Source organism: Camelina sativa, chromosome 10, assembly GCF_000633955.1.
Source record: "Camelina sativa cultivar DH55 chromosome 10, Cs, whole genome shotgun sequence".
In the NCBI taxonomy this organism is placed as follows: Eukaryota; Viridiplantae; Streptophyta; class Magnoliopsida; order Brassicales; family Brassicaceae; genus Camelina; species Camelina sativa.
In genome coordinates this window covers 2,784,160-2,799,923 of record NC_025694.1, presented here as the reverse complement: position 1 = coordinate 2,799,923, position 15,764 = coordinate 2,784,160, and the positions used below count along the sequence as shown (strand labels likewise).

Below are 15,764 nucleotides of genomic sequence, written 5' to 3'. Positions count from 1 at the left end.
TGTCAATCGCAGGACAAATGTTCAGGGAAGGAGCTTCAAGAACCTTTGAAGGATGGGAATAAGCTTTGTAGTGAAAATAAAGACGCCTCTCAAGCAACTGTCTCCCAGTCAGCGGCAGATGATGCTTCTCAGCCAGAAGCATCAAAAGATGTGGAGATGAAAGATACACTACAGTCAGAGAAGGATCCTCAAGATGTGGTCCAAACAGTAGGAGAGGAGGTTCAACAGGCTATGGAGGAGGGTGCAAAGGATGTTCTTAGTCCTCCAGACACGTCTGTTGTTCAGCAGCCCATTGGATCAGCTTCTGCAACGGAAAATGGAACAGCTGGTTCTCTCTCTCTCTCCCACTCTCTCTACACATGAAAACTTTACCTGTACAGCATGATTCTTGTATATCTTATTGGGTTATTGTCTAAATACTGTTTTGCAGGTGAAAGTCCAAAGAAAGAAGGAAAGAAAGAGAAGGATGTTTGTGAAGGGACAAAAGACAAACATAACATCGAGAAGCTTAAGCGCGCAGCTATCTCCGCTATCTCAGCCGCAGCAGTAAAGGCAAAGAATCTTGCAAAGCAAGAAGAAGATCATATCAGACAACTTTCGGGATCATTGATAGAGAAGCAGGTAAGACATGGTTCATGTGTATGCAGGTTAGATTCTGTTTTGGTGCTTTATTGTTCAGAGTTGTAACGTAATAATGAGGTTTTTTTTTTATTCTGTATCTAAGCAGTTACATAAACTAGAAGCAAAGCTATCTATCTTCAATGAAGCTGAAAGCTTGACAATGAGGGTAAGAGAGCAATTAGAAAGGTCAAGGCAACGGCTATATCATGAAAGGGCTCAGATCATAGCAGCTCGACTAGGTGTCCCACCTTCAATGTCCTCAAAAGCATCGTTACCAACAAACAGAATCGCTGCAAATTTTGCTAATGTAGGTCCAAGGCCTCCCTTGGGCATGTCATTTCCCCGCCCACCAATGCCAAGGCCCCCTCCAGGTTTCACTATTCCTGGTTCTTTTGTAGCTGGTACAACAATGGCCGGAAGCTCAGACCCAACTCCAGGTTCAGACAATGTTTCTTCGGTTTAGTGGTCCTACATCATAGTGTTCAGATTTGCGGGTAGCTCTTCTTGATGTTCTGTTTCTAAGCCAAGGTACATTATCCCACCTTTTGCGGCTTCAACCTTTGAGCTTGGTTTATTTTCTGGAGATTTGTCGGACGTATGTAGGAGACGGTGATATTAGTTAGGGGTTTTAGACCCATCAATTAATGTTTAATGTAACTGTCAAATGAAGCTTTCGGAGATATGTGAATGTGTTTATGGTTACTTTGAACTTTAATGAATTGTAACGTTGAACAGAGATATATGATTCCGCAAAAGGTCGTGGGAATGTTTTCTACGGATTATGGTTATACCCAAAAGCTACATGTACTAAGAGTGTCCGTTAATAAATTCAGGTTATTGTTTCTTCGACAAGATCTCTTTCAGAGGCTTTTTAAGATCACAGCCGCTACAAACGTAATGAGTTAACAACAACTCCCGCCTTTTCAAACCCGGTTGGATTATTTTCTAAACCTATAAAGTATAAACCGATATGGTCCAAACTTCAAACGGCACACATGCAAAAGTAGTAGAGACCAAATTAGAGAGAGACTACGGTTTTTCTTGAAAGAGCAAATATAGATGATATATGGTAAGAGAAGAGACACGCTTTGCCCTAATTATAGTAATAAGTGTTATCATTTTGTCAGAAGAGATGATGTCTCCTCCTTCATAGGAGAAAGTCTATTTCTCCAAGCTGTTTCTACAATTTCTCTCTCCCTTTCATTCTCTTTCTAACCTTCTTCATCACGTATTCTCCAGATTCTGTTTCTATTGCGTTAAGATTTTGATTCCTGAGTATTTTGTGTGTTTGCTTGAGAAACAAGGCTGTTGCGTCGAGGATCACCGGGGAGAAGGTTTCTCAACCGTTGAGAAACCCTTCACCGACAAAAACAGAGACAAACAATGGCGGAATCGCCGGTGGACTCACCTCCTGCTCCTGAAACCTCAAATGGCACACCGCCTTCAAATGGGACATCACCTTCAGATGGGTCATCATCGCCGCCATCACCACCTTCTTTACCTCCACCGTCATCCGATTCTGCTCCTCCGCCAAATAACGACGATGGCTCAGCTTCTTCTTCACCCCCGCCTGCACCGCCGAGTCAGGAAACCACTCCTCCTCCATCGCCGCCGGTTGTAGCTAATCCGCCACCGAAAACTCTAGAGACTCCTCCTGCTCCACCTTCACCTGAAGGCTCAACTCCGGTAAAGCCGCAGGCACCACCACAAACACCATCGAACCAATCACCGCCTTTAGATAGACCATCTCCTCCTTCTCCTGGTGCCAATGGTGGTAATAACAGAGATAGTTTCACTCCGTTACCACCATCTTCAGGGAACAGAACTTCCGGTGACGGTGGCTCACCTTCACCACCTCGGTCAAGTAGCCCACCTCGGAATAGTGGAGATTTAGACTCATTGTCATCAGGGAATCATCATCCACAAGCCAACATTGGATTGATTATTGGAGTTCTTGTAGGAGCAGGGCTTTTGCTTCTACTTCTAGTGTGTGTTTGCATCTGTTGCAAGAAGAAGAAGAAAAAGTCCCCTCAGGTCAACCACATGCACTACTACAATAACAATCCTTATGGAGCACCAACAGGTAATGTCATAGGAGCATAGATTAGAGTTTAGTATAACCGGAATTTATAACAATATCAATAGATAATTAAGTTTTTACAAACGATCATAGTCTAGTGGTATGTATTAGTTTCATGGCAAGCGTTTAAGCCCATTAGAGTGCAAAAGGGTCAGACGTTAGATGCTAAAGGAGATGTTGCATAGTGTAGGTAATGGTGGTTATTATAAGGGAACACCTCAAGATCATGTGGTAAATATGGCTGCTCAAGGAGGAGGTAATTGGGGACCAAAGCAACCTGTGTCTGGTCCTCACAGTGACAAATCCAACTTAACCGGTCCAAGTGCTACACCGTCGCCTCAAGCTGCGACTCTTGGTCATAACCAAAGCACTTTCACATACGATGAACTGTCCATTGCAACAGAAGGTTTTGCTCAGTCGAATTTGCTGGGACAAGGAGGATTTGGGTATGTTCATAAAGGTGTTTTGCCTAGTGGCAAAGAAGTTGCAGTGAAGAGTCTTAAACTTGGAAGTGGACAAGGCGAACGAGAGTTTCAAGCAGAGGTTGATATCATTAGCCGTGTCCATCATCGTCATCTCGTTTCTCTTGTTGGATATTGCATCTCTGGTGGTCAAAGGCTTTTGGTCTATGAGTTTATACCTAATAACACTCTTGAATTCCATCTTCACGGTACATTCATCTAACAGAATACTTGCTTGAATTAACACCTTTAAGTATGGTTTCTCTTTAACCAATAACTTGACTGAAATTTTAGGTAAGGGTCGTCCGGTTTTGGAATGGTCTACACGAGTGAAGATTGCACTGGGATCAGCTAGAGGTCTTGCATATTTGCATGAAGACTGTAAGCACATATTTATCTCACACTGATGTAATTACTATCTCGCTCTCTTTACGGTATTATAAGATTCTATGTTTTACATCAATGGTAGGTCATCCTCGCATTATCCATAGAGATATCAAAGCTGCAAACATTCTTCTTGATTTCAGTTTTGAAACCAAGGTATATATTGACTCTTGTAGTACTACTTCTACTTTTATTTCCCTTGTTTTTGTTCCAAAGCTGTGTCGAAATGTATTGATGTCTATTGTGTACTCAGGTTGCAGATTTTGGATTAGCTAAGCTATCTCAAGACAACTATACTCATGTCTCCACACGTGTCATGGGAACTTTCGGGTAAATAGCTTTTGTGAACTGTCCTAAGGTCAATTGCTTATAGAGCACTTATTCACTCGGTTTCATTTATCTTTCTTTGATTCAGATACTTAGCTCCAGAGTATGCATCAAGCGGAAAGTTATCTGACAAATCTGATGTTTTCTCGTTTGGAGTAATGCTTCTTGAGCTCATAACCGGACGACCTCCAGTGGATTTAACTGGAGAAATGGAAGACAGTTTGGTAGATTGGGTAAGTCGTGTCCGCCTCTTCGCTTTACTTGTTTTATCTCCAAAACACAAAAACAAAACCTTACTATTGTTGTTGTTGCAGGCAAGGCCTTTGAGTTTGAAAGCAGCTCAAGATGGAGACTACAGCCAATTGGCAGATTCGCGTCTAGAGCTAAACTACGATCAACAAGAGATGGCTCGAATGGCTTCTTGTGCAGCTGCAGCAATCAGACATTCTGCAAGAAGACGTCCTAAGATGAGCCAGGTTTAAAAACTCAAAACACTCCTTTAATCACAATCTTGATGATAAATGTGACATACTCGTTAAAATCTTGAAATGTGTGTATATATGAATGAAAGATTGTACGAGCACTAGAAGGAGATATGTCAATGGAGGATCTAAGTGAAGGAACAAGACCAGGACAAAGCACGTACTTGAGCCCAGGAAGCGTGAGCTCGGAGTATGACGCTAGCTCGTACAGTGCAGACATGAAAAAATTCAAGAAATTGGCTTTAGAGAGCAAAGAGTATCAGAGCAGTGAATATGGTGGAACAAGTGAGTATGGCTTGAATCCGTCTGCTTCAAGTAGTGAAGAAATGAATAGAGGTTCAATGAAACGCAATCCTCAGCTTTGAAAAGAACACACACACTTGTCATAATATTCACTTTCTTCCTTTTGGCTTTTTCTTTTTCAATGGTTTCTTCATTCTGCGTCAAAGTTTTGCAGTGTGACAGTTTGAATTATGATGTTATTTTAGGAGTGTGATATTTGAGACCAGAGAGATTAGTTTGGTTTTGTTGAAATATACTACTTATTTAGTACAAAGCCTTAAATTACCACGTTAATTATGGTTTTATAATCAAGATTTTTATTATGTTTATCAATGTTGTATTAAAAAAATCCGAACAATTTACAAAAAATCATATTAAAAATTTATAAGTTTTTGTAATCTTTTTTTTTTTTTTTTTTTTTGGGTAAAAGATCAATGAAAAAATTAACCCAATGGGCCGGTTCGAAAAAGTAGTCTTCTCTCTTCTCTCTCACTCGATCCCACAGTTTCTGAGTTCTTCTTCTTCTCCTGGGTGGGGACTCAAAAACATAAAGAAACATTGATAGAGATCTTTCTTTCTTCTCCCGCATTTTGAGTGTAGCATCTGTAGCTGAAAGGTAGCGAAAGCGAGATCTGAGTGACGGAGTAATTCTAAAGAGAGATCAGCAATGGCGCAACCCCTCGTGAAGAAAGACGATGATCACGACGATGAGTGTATGCTTGATTCCCTTATAATTTATAGAGTCTTGTGTTTCGAATTTATTATCTGGTTTCCGCAAGTTTTAGATCCAGATGTTAATCTTCTAGATCTGATCGACACATTCGGCATATTTGTGACTTTTTTTGTTGCGTAGATCTACAATCTCGAGTACCCACCCAGACTTATGTGCTTTTGTGATAATTACATACATTGTTTAGTTTTGATCAACGATATCGGTGTGAATTGTTTTTTGCTAATTTCAATTTCTGATTATTTTGTTGGATCAGTGGAGTATTCTCCATTCATGGGAATTGAGAAGGGAGCTGTACTTCAAGAAGCTAGAGTCTTTAATGACGCTCAGGTTGATCCTAGAAGATGCTCCCAGGTCATCACCAAACTTCTTTATTTGCTTAACCAAGGGGAGTCATTCACCAAGGTTAGTGTCCCTGACCCTTCTTACCCCTTCCCGATGGGAGTTTATTTGATATTGTAGTAGTAGCACATGTGGTGTGAAATTGACAAGTTTTAATTCTGTTTCATATGCAGGTCGAAGCAACGGAAGTTTTCTTTTCAGTTACAAAGCTTTTCCAGTCGAAAGACACTGGTTTGAGGAGAATGGTCTACTTGATCATTAAGGAGTTATCTCCATCATCGGATGAGGTTTGCAAATCTTACTAAAACTTTAATACGAAAAATCATGGCGCTTATTTGTAGGTTTAATTTCAAGATATGTTGTTTGTTTTTTTCACCCATAGGTTATCATTGTAACAAGCTCCCTGATGAAGGACATGAACAGTAAAATTGATATGTATCGAGCTAATGCTATCCGTGTCCTCTGCCGGATCATTGACGGAACGCTTCTCACTCAAATTGAGCGGTACTTGAAACAAGCCATTGTGGATAAGAATCCCGTTGTTTCAAGTGCTGCTTTGGTCAGTGGGCTTCACTTGCTACGGGTACCTTTTACACCCCAAAACTATTAGGTTGTTTCTGATTTGTAATGTTATGCTTATATTCTTAGTTTTTCTTTTACAGACAAACCCAGAAATTGTTAAAAGATGGAGCAATGAGGTTCAAGAAGGTATTCAATCCAGATCAGCCCTTGTTCAGTTTCATGCCCTAGCTTTGCTCCATCAGGTAAGTTTGTTGCATTGGTATTACCGAAGTCAATTTGGTTTATGTTTCTGCTCTTTGTTTAATTAAATAGCCACTGAGAAGAAGTATCATGAAAATAGAGAAAGTGTTACTATGAGTATTGGTCTAGAAACACACACAATAAGTTTTATGTATCGGCATCATAACTCTTTATCATGATCATTTCCAGCAACTTTGTTTTCTTGTGAGGTTCAATCTTCTGCCTGTAGTCTGTCTCTGATACTGCTGATTCTAGCATATGTAACTTTTTAAGCTGGAAGGCCAACATATTATGTGCCTAAACTTGAAGTTGTACTAGTTAGCAAATGATATGTATCGCTGCTGTTACAAAAATAATGCCAACATGATATGCTCTCCTTCTTTATTTATAAAGGTAGTGAGAGTTAATCTAATAATTGTTGAAAATCAATTATCATGTTCAGATACGCCAAAATGATCGCTTGGCTGTTAGCAAGTTGGTTGGTAGCTTGACCAGGGGATCTGTCCGCTCTCCCTTGGCTCAGTGTCTTTTGATACGTTACATCAGCCAGGTTACTCCTCTCCTCTGTTTGATCATTTGATTTGTGGATGAAAATATTTGCGTTATTTAGCTTCAGTTTCTATTATTCAGGTTATCCGTGACATGGCCAACCACGGTCAATCTGGAGAACGTCCGTTCTATGAATTTCTGGAGAGTTGCCTCCGCCATAAAGCAGAAATGGTGATCCTTGAGGCTGCCAGGGCGATCACTGAGCTTGACGGTGTGACAAGCCGAGAATTAACTCCAGCAATCACTGTTCTCCAGCTTTTTTTGAGTTCCCCCAGACCAGTGTTGAGATTTGCTGCTGTTCGGACTCTGAACAAGGTTTACAACGCTTTCTTAGATCAAAATCTTCGTGAAGAATTCTTTCAATTCTTCTCTTCGTACATTGAGAAAAATCGAAATGATGTTATGTTTTTCTGGGTAGCTTCATCGTTTAACTGTACACTAAACACAAGTTTGAACCACAGGTTGCAATGACTCATCCTATGGCTGTCACCAACTGCAACATTGATATGGAGAGTTTAATTTCTGATCAGAATAGAAGCATTGCTACACTCGCAATAACCACACTCTTGAAGACAGGGAACGAATCAAGTGTAGAACGCTTGATGAAGCAGATAACTAATTTTATGTCAGATATTGCTGATGAGTTCAAAATTGTGGTCGTGGAAGCTATAAGATCGTTGTGTGTGAAATTTCCACTCAAATACAGATCCTTGTAAGTAAAGTCTTAGGATGTTTATTATTTGTAGTTTCTTTTTCGAGCATTGCTATTCTTTTGAGTGATTTAAATATGTTACAGTGTCTCTATAGCATTTGGCTTATGATTAATCTGTCACCTTTTTATTTATAGGATGACCTTCTTAAGCAACATTCTTAGGGAAGAAGGTGGATTTGAGTATAAAAGAGCAATAGTGGATTCTATTGTGACCATTATCAGAGATATTCCTGATGCGAAAGAAAGTGGATTGCTTCATCTTTGTGAATTCATTGAAGATTGTGAATTCACATATCTTTCAACACAGGTAAACTATTTTATCCAACACCCGTCTGTGGTTGCTATTAAAAACTGCTTATGTGATATTTAAATGTGTTTTGTTGCGTAGATCCTTCATTTTCTGGGAATTGAGGGACCTAACACCTCAGATCCAAGCAAGTATATACGATATATTTACAACCGTGTGCATCTTGAAAATGCCACTGTCCGGGCTGCTGCTGTTTCCACACTTGCAAAGTTTGGGTTTATGGTTGAATCCTTGAAGGTATGTGTAGTTATCTTGCTAACCATTTTTTCTCGTTTTATCTTCTTTGAATGATGATAAAGAGCATAATCAATGGATGCTTGGCAGCCCCGGATTACCATTCTGTTGAAGCGCTGCATCTATGACAGTGATGATGAGGTGCGTTCCTAAACATTGCTGTTTCTGTATGTCTGTTGTGTCCCCTTGAGTCGGTTTCATCATTGAACATACATGCATGTGATTCCCTTTGTTAACATTTTCTGAGGTGAGAAGCATGCAAGTCGTTTCATGATTCTTTCCGTGATTATGAGTTGCGACCTCTTTTTATCTTAAGGTCCGTGATAGAGCAANCAAATACAGATCCTTGTAAGTAAAGTCTTAGGATGTTTATTATTTGTAGTTTCTTTTTCGAGCATTGCTATTCTTTTGAGTGATTTAAATATGTTACAGTGTCTCTATAGCATTTGGCTTATGATTAATCTGTCACCTTTTTATTTATAGGATGACCTTCTTAAGCAACATTCTTAGGGAAGAAGGTGGATTTGAGTATAAAAGAGCAATAGTGGATTCTATTGTGACCATTATCAGAGATATTCCTGATGCGAAAGAAAGTGGATTGCTTCATCTTTGTGAATTCATTGAAGATTGTGAATTCACATATCTTTCAACACAGGTAAACTATTTTATCCAACACCCGTCTGTGGTTGCTATTAAAAACTGCTTATGTGATATTTAAATGTGTTTTGTTGCGTAGATCCTTCATTTTCTGGGAATTGAGGGACCTAACACCTCAGATCCAAGCAAGTATATACGATATATTTACAACCGTGTGCATCTTGAAAATGCCACTGTCCGGGCTGCTGCTGTTTCCACACTTGCAAAGTTCGGGTTTATGGTTGAATCCTTGAAGGTATGTGTAGTTATCTTGCTAACCATTTTTTCTCGTTTTATCTTCTTTGAATGATGATAAAGAGCATAATCAATGGATGCTTGGCAGCCCCGGATTACCATTCTGTTGAAGCGCTGCATCTATGACAGTGATGATGAGGTGCGTTCCTAAACATTGCTGTTTCTGTATGTCTGTTGTGTCCCCTTGAGTCGGTTTCATCATTGAACATACATGCATGTGATTCCCTTTGTTAACATTTTCTGAGGTGAGAAGCATGCAAGTCGTTTCATGATTCTTTCCGTGATTATGAGTTGCGACCTCTTTTTATCTTAAGGTCCGTGATAGAGCAACACTATTTTTGAGTGTTCTTGGTGGTGATGGTACTGTTGACACTGATAAAGAGACCAAGGATTTTCTGTTTGGTTCCCTTGAGGTTCCTCTGGTCAACTTGGAAACTAGTCTGAAGAATTATGTGAGTTATCCAGTTCTCAGTTTTCTAGTTTTCATATCCTTCTTAGCACATCAGTTATCTTAAATCTTTGATCATGCAGGAGCCCTCTGAAGAAGCTTTTNGTCTGTGGTTGCTATTAAAAACTGCTTATGTGATATTTAAATGTGTTTTGTTGCGTAGATCCTTCATTTTCTGGGAATTGAGGGACCTAACACCTCAGATCCAAGCAAGTATATACGATATATTTACAACCGTGTGCATCTTGAAAATGCCACTGTCCGGGCTGCTGCTGTTTCCACACTTGCAAAGTTTGGGTTTATGGTTGAATCCTTGAAGGTATGTGTAGTTATCTTGCTAACCATTTTTTCTCGTTTTATTTCTTTGACTGATAAAGAGCATAATCAATGGATGCTTGGCAGCCACGGATTACCATTCTGTTGAAGCGCTGCATCTATGACAGTGATGATGAGGTGCGTTCCTAAATATTGCTGTTTCTGTATGTCTGTTGTGTCCCCTTGAGTCGGTTGTATCATTGAACATACATGCATGTGTTTCCCTTTGTTAACATTTTCTGGGGTGAGAAGCATGCAAGTCATTTCATGATTCTTTCCTTGATTATGAGTTGCGACCTCTTTTTATCTTAAGGTCCGTGATAGAGCAACACTATTTTTGAGTGTTCTTGGTGGTGATGGTACTGTTGACACTGATCAAGAGACCAAGGATTTTCTGTTTGGTTCCCTGGAGGTTCCTCTGGTCAACTTGGAAACTAGTCTGAAGAATTATGTGAGTTATCATCCAATTCTCAGTTTTCTAGTTTTCATATCCTTCTTAGCACACCAGTTATCTTAAATCTTTGATCATGCAGGAGCCCTCTGAAGAAGCTTTTGATGTCAACTCCGTGTCTAGGGAAGTTAAATCCCAGCCCCTTGCAGAGAAGAAAGCCCAGGGTAAAAAGTCCACTGGTCTTGGTGCACCACCAGCTGCACCTGCTTCTGGTTTTGATGGCTACGAAAAACTTCTCTCATCTATTCCAGAGTTTGCCGCCTTTGGAAAAGTTTTCAAGGTTAGGGCTGATTTTTCTTCTGTTTCACTATAATCTTTTTGGCTTACCTTGTTTTGCTTTAACTTGTACTTCCTTTTTTCAGTCTTCTCCGCCTGTGGAGCTAACTGAACCAGAAACAGAATACGCCGTCAATGTTGTAAAGCATATTTATGACAGTCATGTGGTGTTACAGTACAACTGCACTAACACAGTCCCAGAGCAGTTGTTGGAGAGGGTACTGAACATTGGTGTAAAGCATATCTTATCCTTACGTTACTCATATCACTAATTTTGGAATGGTTTTGTAGGTCAATGTCATTGTAGATGCTTCAGAAGCAGAGGAATTCAATGAAGTAACTTCAAAGGCCCTAAACTCACTTCCTTATGATAAGCCTGGTCAAGCCTTTGTGGTTTTTAAGAAGCCAGCAGGGGTCCCTGCTGTTGGAAAGTTCTCCAACACATTAACTTTCGTTGTTAAGGAGGTACATGTTGAACAGGCTTTTCACTTCCATCTTTTTATTTCGCTGAAATGATGTTCAAAAAATCTCATAATACTTTGTGGAGAACTCTGGTAATCACTGACGTATCTGGAGAGGAAGTTCTAGAATGACTTTAATTAATCACGGAGACCAAAGAAAACAATATGACCAGTCTGTTTGTGCTTAATCAGGTTGACCCAAGCACAGGTGAAGCAGATGCAGATGATGATGGAGTAGAAGATGAGTACCAGCTGGAGGATCTTGAGGTTGTAGCTGGAGATTACATGGTGAAAGTGGGTGTCTCCAATTTCAGGAATGCATGGGAAAGCATGGATGAAGAAGATGAGCGTGTAGACGAATATGGTCTTGGCCAAAGAGACAGCTTAGGAGAAGCTGTAAACGCTGTCACCGATCTTCTTGGCATGCAGATTTGTGAGGTTAGTCTCTGCAACTTTTTTCTCATAGTCGATAGAGAAACTACTAGACTTGACCCTCTGAGACTTGAGGGCTAAGATTATTGTGGATTAGATAAAGTCTTTTTGAGTATATGACCATTTGTGGTGTTCCCGGAAATTGAAACTGACACTAGAGACGCAAATCGCAGGGGACGGAGAAAATTCCGACCAACGCAAGGTCACACACGTGTTTATTGTCAGGTGTGTATATAGGGAATGTGAAAGTGTTGGTGAGGGCACAGTTTGGAATGGACAGCTCAAAGGACATTGCAATGAAACTGACAGTTAGAGCTGAGGACGTTTCTGTCGCAGACGCCATTCACGAGATTGTTGCCTGCGGTTAAAAACCCTCGCGTTCGTTTCTACAAGAGTGTTGTTATTCCTGCAGCTAAAAAATCCCCATTTACCAAACCTCATAATACATGAACTATTATTATAAATAGTATAGTGTTTTCTTCTCTCTTTTTTTTTTTGTCCCTACATTCATTTCTGTCAAACACTGTGGAGGTTTATCTTTTATAATTGGACGGTGCTTTTTGATTTCTTATTTCTAAATTTTTTTCTTGCCAAGTGAATGAATACATACAGAAGTTGGAAATCTACAGATTATCTTACTCGCACTTGGAAAACCGTACCGTGCAAGTGTAAGCAAATAAACTAGACTTACTCCATTAAGCCATCCAACCAACGGACTTGTAGAGTTTTACATTCAATTCAACTCAAGATATGGTAGTTACGACTGGTGGAAACAATTGATTACAGAATTCACATTGAGGAGCGAAATAACAAGTAATGCCGTTCAGGAGTTTTAGTAAAGGAGAATGAAGAATTAATAAATCAAAGCACAATACAACAACAAAGGGAAGTTTGATCCTTCTAACCACTCCACTATTTCAAACCAAACACCTTCTGTTCTTCCACAAATGGACCTGACCATATTTTACTTCCGACTACAGAATATATTAGCCAACCACCACAACTGGAGACATGACTCCTACGTTTGTTAATCATCTTCTTCAAATCACTCTTCTGTGCCCTCCAAACGCCCATATCTGTTTATTTCAATGGAAATTCACATATTTACTCAAATTTTCTTACATCTCCGATGATATTTGTTTTGTTGCTTATCTTAATTTCCATCTATTCAAATTATAACGTGATATAATAAGCAGAGAGACACTAACCTTTAGGTTTGAATCCCAACTTCCTGTACACAAGGCACTTCCATCTGCTGACAACCCCAAACAGCTTATCCGATTCTTGTGTGAATCCTGCTGTAAACCCAAATCCAATACAACCTGCCAGAAAAGCCCCCACATTACCAATTATAAACCTTGCAATGAGTGAGAAAACAACTCTCACCACTCTTCCTCAACATTAACTAGATTACCTCCCCCAAGAGAGTATCCCAAACGTAACAAGTGTTGTTGCTCGCGTAGCCAGCGAAAAGAAGTCTCCCAGAGACTGAGAATGCAATGGAGGTGACTGGTACGTTCTCACCATCACCATGTGGCTGATAAACCTGGAGTTGGTGACCAGTCCTAATGTCATACAGCCTGCATGTTCCATCGTCTGATCCAGTCCCAAATCTATTACCATCCGGAAAGAACTTGACAGTATTAACATCTCCCTCGTGCCCATGAAAGGTACGAACTGCTCGGCTTGCAGCACGACTGTCCCACAAGCGTGCTGTGGAATCGCATGAACCAGATATGAAAGAGTTTGGGTTTGACCCACTGATTGAGACACTGAAAGAAATAGGACACAATCACCGTGTAAGAGGTCATAAGTTTAACTGACTCTTAATATATCAAACCTATAGGCTAATTCAAACGCTCCATCCCAGTGGAATAGTTGTGGATGATTAAGTAGGTATGAAATATATGCTACTTTATTAAAAAATCCGATGCAATAAGCCATGGAGATGAAAGCAACATCCATACCTTAGGACGTCAGCAGTATGTCCAGACTGAAATTCACCACCAAAAACAGAAGTTTTGAGACCAGTAGTCACATCCCATAAGATACATGTTTGGTCACCTGAACTGGTGATTAGGTGGGCATCCTCATTAGGGACATACTGACAGCACGAAACATACCCCTTGTGACCACTAAGCATTCTCGAAACTGGTACGGTTCCATCCTTGTCCGCGGTTGAGCTAAGACTGAAGATAGAACACACACTGTCTAACCCACCACACGCAACCGACTGACCATTTGGAGAGAAAGCACATGTCATAACCCACGCACAAGGGAGTTTAATAGCATGAGTTTTCTGACTCGTGAGAGCATTCCACACGATTAATCTCCCATCTTGAGATGCACTGACAATCCGGTTCCTCTCCGGTGTCCAATCCAATGAATAAACCTGTAAATTCCACATGTTAACATCTGCAAGCTACGTCATCTAAATATTGTATATCAGTAGTATCATCACCTAACATTCACAATCAACTCTACTGTGTCTACACTCTACAACATCTCCTCAGGATCTTAATCAAATCCCTCTGCACTCCTCAAAAGATGATATAAACTAGTAACATCTAATAGAAAGCAGCAACTAAACAACAAAGTATAGTTCAAACCCAAAATTCTCGAAAATGGAAGGTAATAGTTCCCCAAAATGGAAGCTTTAGTAGTTGCCCTTTTATCACAAGCTACAAAATTCCAAAAAGAAGCATACACTTGAAGGATAAGAAGAGAGACACAAAAAAAGATGGAACTTTTGAGTCACCTTTCCGGTATGTCCCTGAAGAGTACGACAGCAAACCAGATCCGTTGCTCCGAAGCTCACCGGAGTACGTCCTTGCGCCGCCGAATACCTCGCCACTGCCAAAATTCAATCCCAATTAAAGAAGACGAAAACGAGAAGAAGACGAGAGAAAGAGAAGAATAAAAAAAATCCCCAAACCATCGGTGTCGAGGAGCTGAAGGCGTCTCTGTCTAAGCCTGTCACGGAGGTTATTAACGGTCTCCGTAGCGACGGCGTGACGTTCTTTGAGATCGGAGACAGACATTAACGGGGTTCAGACTTAGGCTTCTCCGTCGCCGATCAAAGAAAAAAAAAGGGGAATTTTTGAGAGTCTAGAAGAGAAGAAGGTTCATGATTGAGAGAGAGAAAGAGAGATCAAACCCTAGAAAGAGTGGATTTGGTAAATTACGAGGGGAAAAAAGCTGAAGAAGAAGAAGAAGAAGAAGAATGAGTCAATACACACACAAACACGCTCGCTTGTTGAACGTTGTTGGTTTGATGGGCTAAGCTCTGAGTCTGACCTCAACACAAAAGAGAGAAGGAGAGAGAGTCAATTTGACATTGACTGTTCCTATTTTGCTGATTAAAAGTGGACCACAATTACAACTACTACACGGCGTCGTTTAGGAAACGTTTAGATTCCTTTTTTTGTTGCTCCTTGTAAATTCAATTATTACTGATTTTGGTTTTTGACTGATAATTAAGGATATTAACAAAGATTGTGAAGAAAAAGAAAACATTGGTTTTGTTATTTCTTTGATATTATTTTAAAAAAAAAAAAACAAAAAAAAGAAACAAAAGTAGACGAAGATCATCATCATCATCTACATTGATCAAGAAATCGAAAAAGAAAACCACACACTAAAAGAAAAGCAAAGAAAGCTGCTTAATGTTTTTTTGAGTCATGATCCGCTCATTCAAAAGCCCATTGATTCTCCCTACGAACCTCTTCTTCTTCCTCAGGTGTATAGTCATTCTTAATGTTGAAGTGTGCACGAATCTGGTCTGGAGTTTTGCCCTTGATCATATCAGCAACAGTTTGGCACGTCAGGTCAAGCAAGCTTACGATGTTTAGGTAGTTCGCAGCAAGAATGAGATCAAAGATCGTGGATTGATCTGTTTCCATGAACTGCTTATCCCACGTCTTGAGTTCCTCCTCGGGGATAGGGTTAGCGGCATCGACGTGATGCTTCTTGCAATACTCAATCACTAGGGCAAGAGTCTTGCTCGTCACGTTAGCAAGAGGGATCTCGGTACTGGCGCAATCGTCTTCAACCATATGCGCTATGGTCTGCGATTGGATCGCGACATCTTCTTCAACCTCGAACGACTGGCCATCGGAGCTCTTCAGCATGATCATCTTCTTCGTCGACATCGTTTGTTTCTTTTCTCTGTGAAAGCGAATTTGATGAGAAAAAAGTTTAAGAACTGAGAGAGCGAT

The 15,764-nt window shown here is 40.2% G+C and overlaps 5 protein-coding genes across 5 annotated transcripts in view; 3 read left to right on the top strand and 2 right to left on the bottom strand.

The window, feature by feature from the left end:
* Nucleotides 1-1,409, top strand: part of LOC104716695 (SWI/SNF complex subunit SWI3D-like) — a 5,623-nt gene extending 4,214 nt beyond the window's left edge. Inside the window, exons 6-7 of the mRNA XM_010434112.2 lie at nt 431-621; nt 728-1,409. Of these exons, the coding sequence (XP_010432414.1) occupies nt 431-621; nt 728-1,084 (548 nt within the window). The 3' untranslated portion in view covers nt 1,085-1,409. The remainder of the gene's footprint in view (nt 1-430; nt 622-727) is intronic.
* LOC104716694 (proline-rich receptor-like protein kinase PERK5) lies at nt 1,743-4,863 on the top strand. The gene is made up of 8 exons (XM_010434111.2): nt 1,743-2,704; nt 2,892-3,371; nt 3,457-3,543; nt 3,632-3,702; nt 3,800-3,876; nt 3,962-4,106; nt 4,188-4,349; nt 4,445-4,863. The coding sequence occupies exons 1-8, from the start codon at nt 2,005-2,007 to the stop codon at nt 4,718-4,720; spliced, it is 1,998 nt and encodes a 665-aa protein (XP_010432413.1). The 5' UTR covers nt 1,743-2,004; the 3' UTR covers nt 4,721-4,863.
* LOC104716693 (coatomer subunit gamma) lies at nt 5,305-12,118 on the top strand (the record flags this gene model as incomplete). The annotated part of the gene is given in 17 exon segments (XM_010434110.2): nt 5,305-5,350; nt 5,624-5,772; nt 5,883-5,996; nt 6,092-6,292; nt 6,372-6,473; nt 6,914-7,021; nt 7,102-7,335; nt 7,482-7,732; nt 7,868-8,039; nt 8,121-8,276; nt 8,364-8,414; nt 9,479-9,616; nt 10,461-10,658; nt 10,741-10,872; nt 10,946-11,119; nt 11,308-11,553; nt 11,721-12,118. Coding segments are annotated over 17 exon segments (2,667 nt in total). The 3' UTR covers nt 11,916-12,118.
* LOC104716692 (guanine nucleotide-binding protein subunit beta) lies at nt 12,251-14,896 on the bottom strand. The gene is made up of 6 exons (XM_010434109.2): nt 14,483-14,896; nt 14,306-14,400; nt 13,515-13,939; nt 12,962-13,319; nt 12,756-12,869; nt 12,251-12,623 (listed from the first exon to the last, which is right to left on the bottom strand). Exons 1-6 carry the CDS (start codon nt 14,586-14,588, stop codon nt 12,588-12,590), a joined length of 1,134 nt encoding a protein of 377 aa, XP_010432411.1. The 5' UTR covers nt 14,589-14,896; the 3' UTR covers nt 12,251-12,587.
* LOC104716691 (SKP1-like protein 11) lies at nt 15,181-15,763 on the bottom strand. The gene has a single exon (XM_010434108.1). It carries the CDS (start codon nt 15,696-15,698, stop codon nt 15,237-15,239), a length of 462 nt encoding a protein of 153 aa, XP_010432410.1. The 5' UTR covers nt 15,699-15,763; the 3' UTR covers nt 15,181-15,236.

Bases quoted from the DNA above. Each gene is read 5' to 3' on its own strand.
- LOC104716694 (XM_010434111.2), top strand. From the start codon at position 2,005: ATGGCGGAATCGCCGGTGGACTCACCTCCTGCTCCTGAAACCTCAAAT. The intron at 2,705-2,891 runs GTAATGTCATAG...TGCATAGTGTAG, and splicing joins TCCTTATGGAGCACCAACAG to GTAATGGTGGTTATTATAAG. The intron at 3,544-3,631 runs GTAAGCACATAT...CATCAATGGTAG, and splicing joins TGCATATTTGCATGAAGACT to GTCATCCTCGCATTATCCAT.
- LOC104716692 (XM_010434109.2), bottom strand. From the start codon at position 14,588: ATGTCTGTCTCCGATCTCAAAGAACGTCACGCCGTCGCTACGGAGACC. The intron at 14,401-14,482 runs GTTTGGGGATTT...GAATTTTGGCAG, and splicing joins TCAGCTCCTCGACACCGATG to TGGCGAGGTATTCGGCGGCG. The intron at 13,940-14,305 runs GTGACTCAAAAG...TGGAATTTACAG, and splicing joins TTCAGGGACATACCGGAAAG to GTTTATTCATTGGATTGGAC.
- LOC104716691 (XM_010434108.1), bottom strand. From the start codon at position 15,698: ATGTCGACGAAGAAGATGATCATGCTGAAGAGCTCCGATGGCCAGTCG.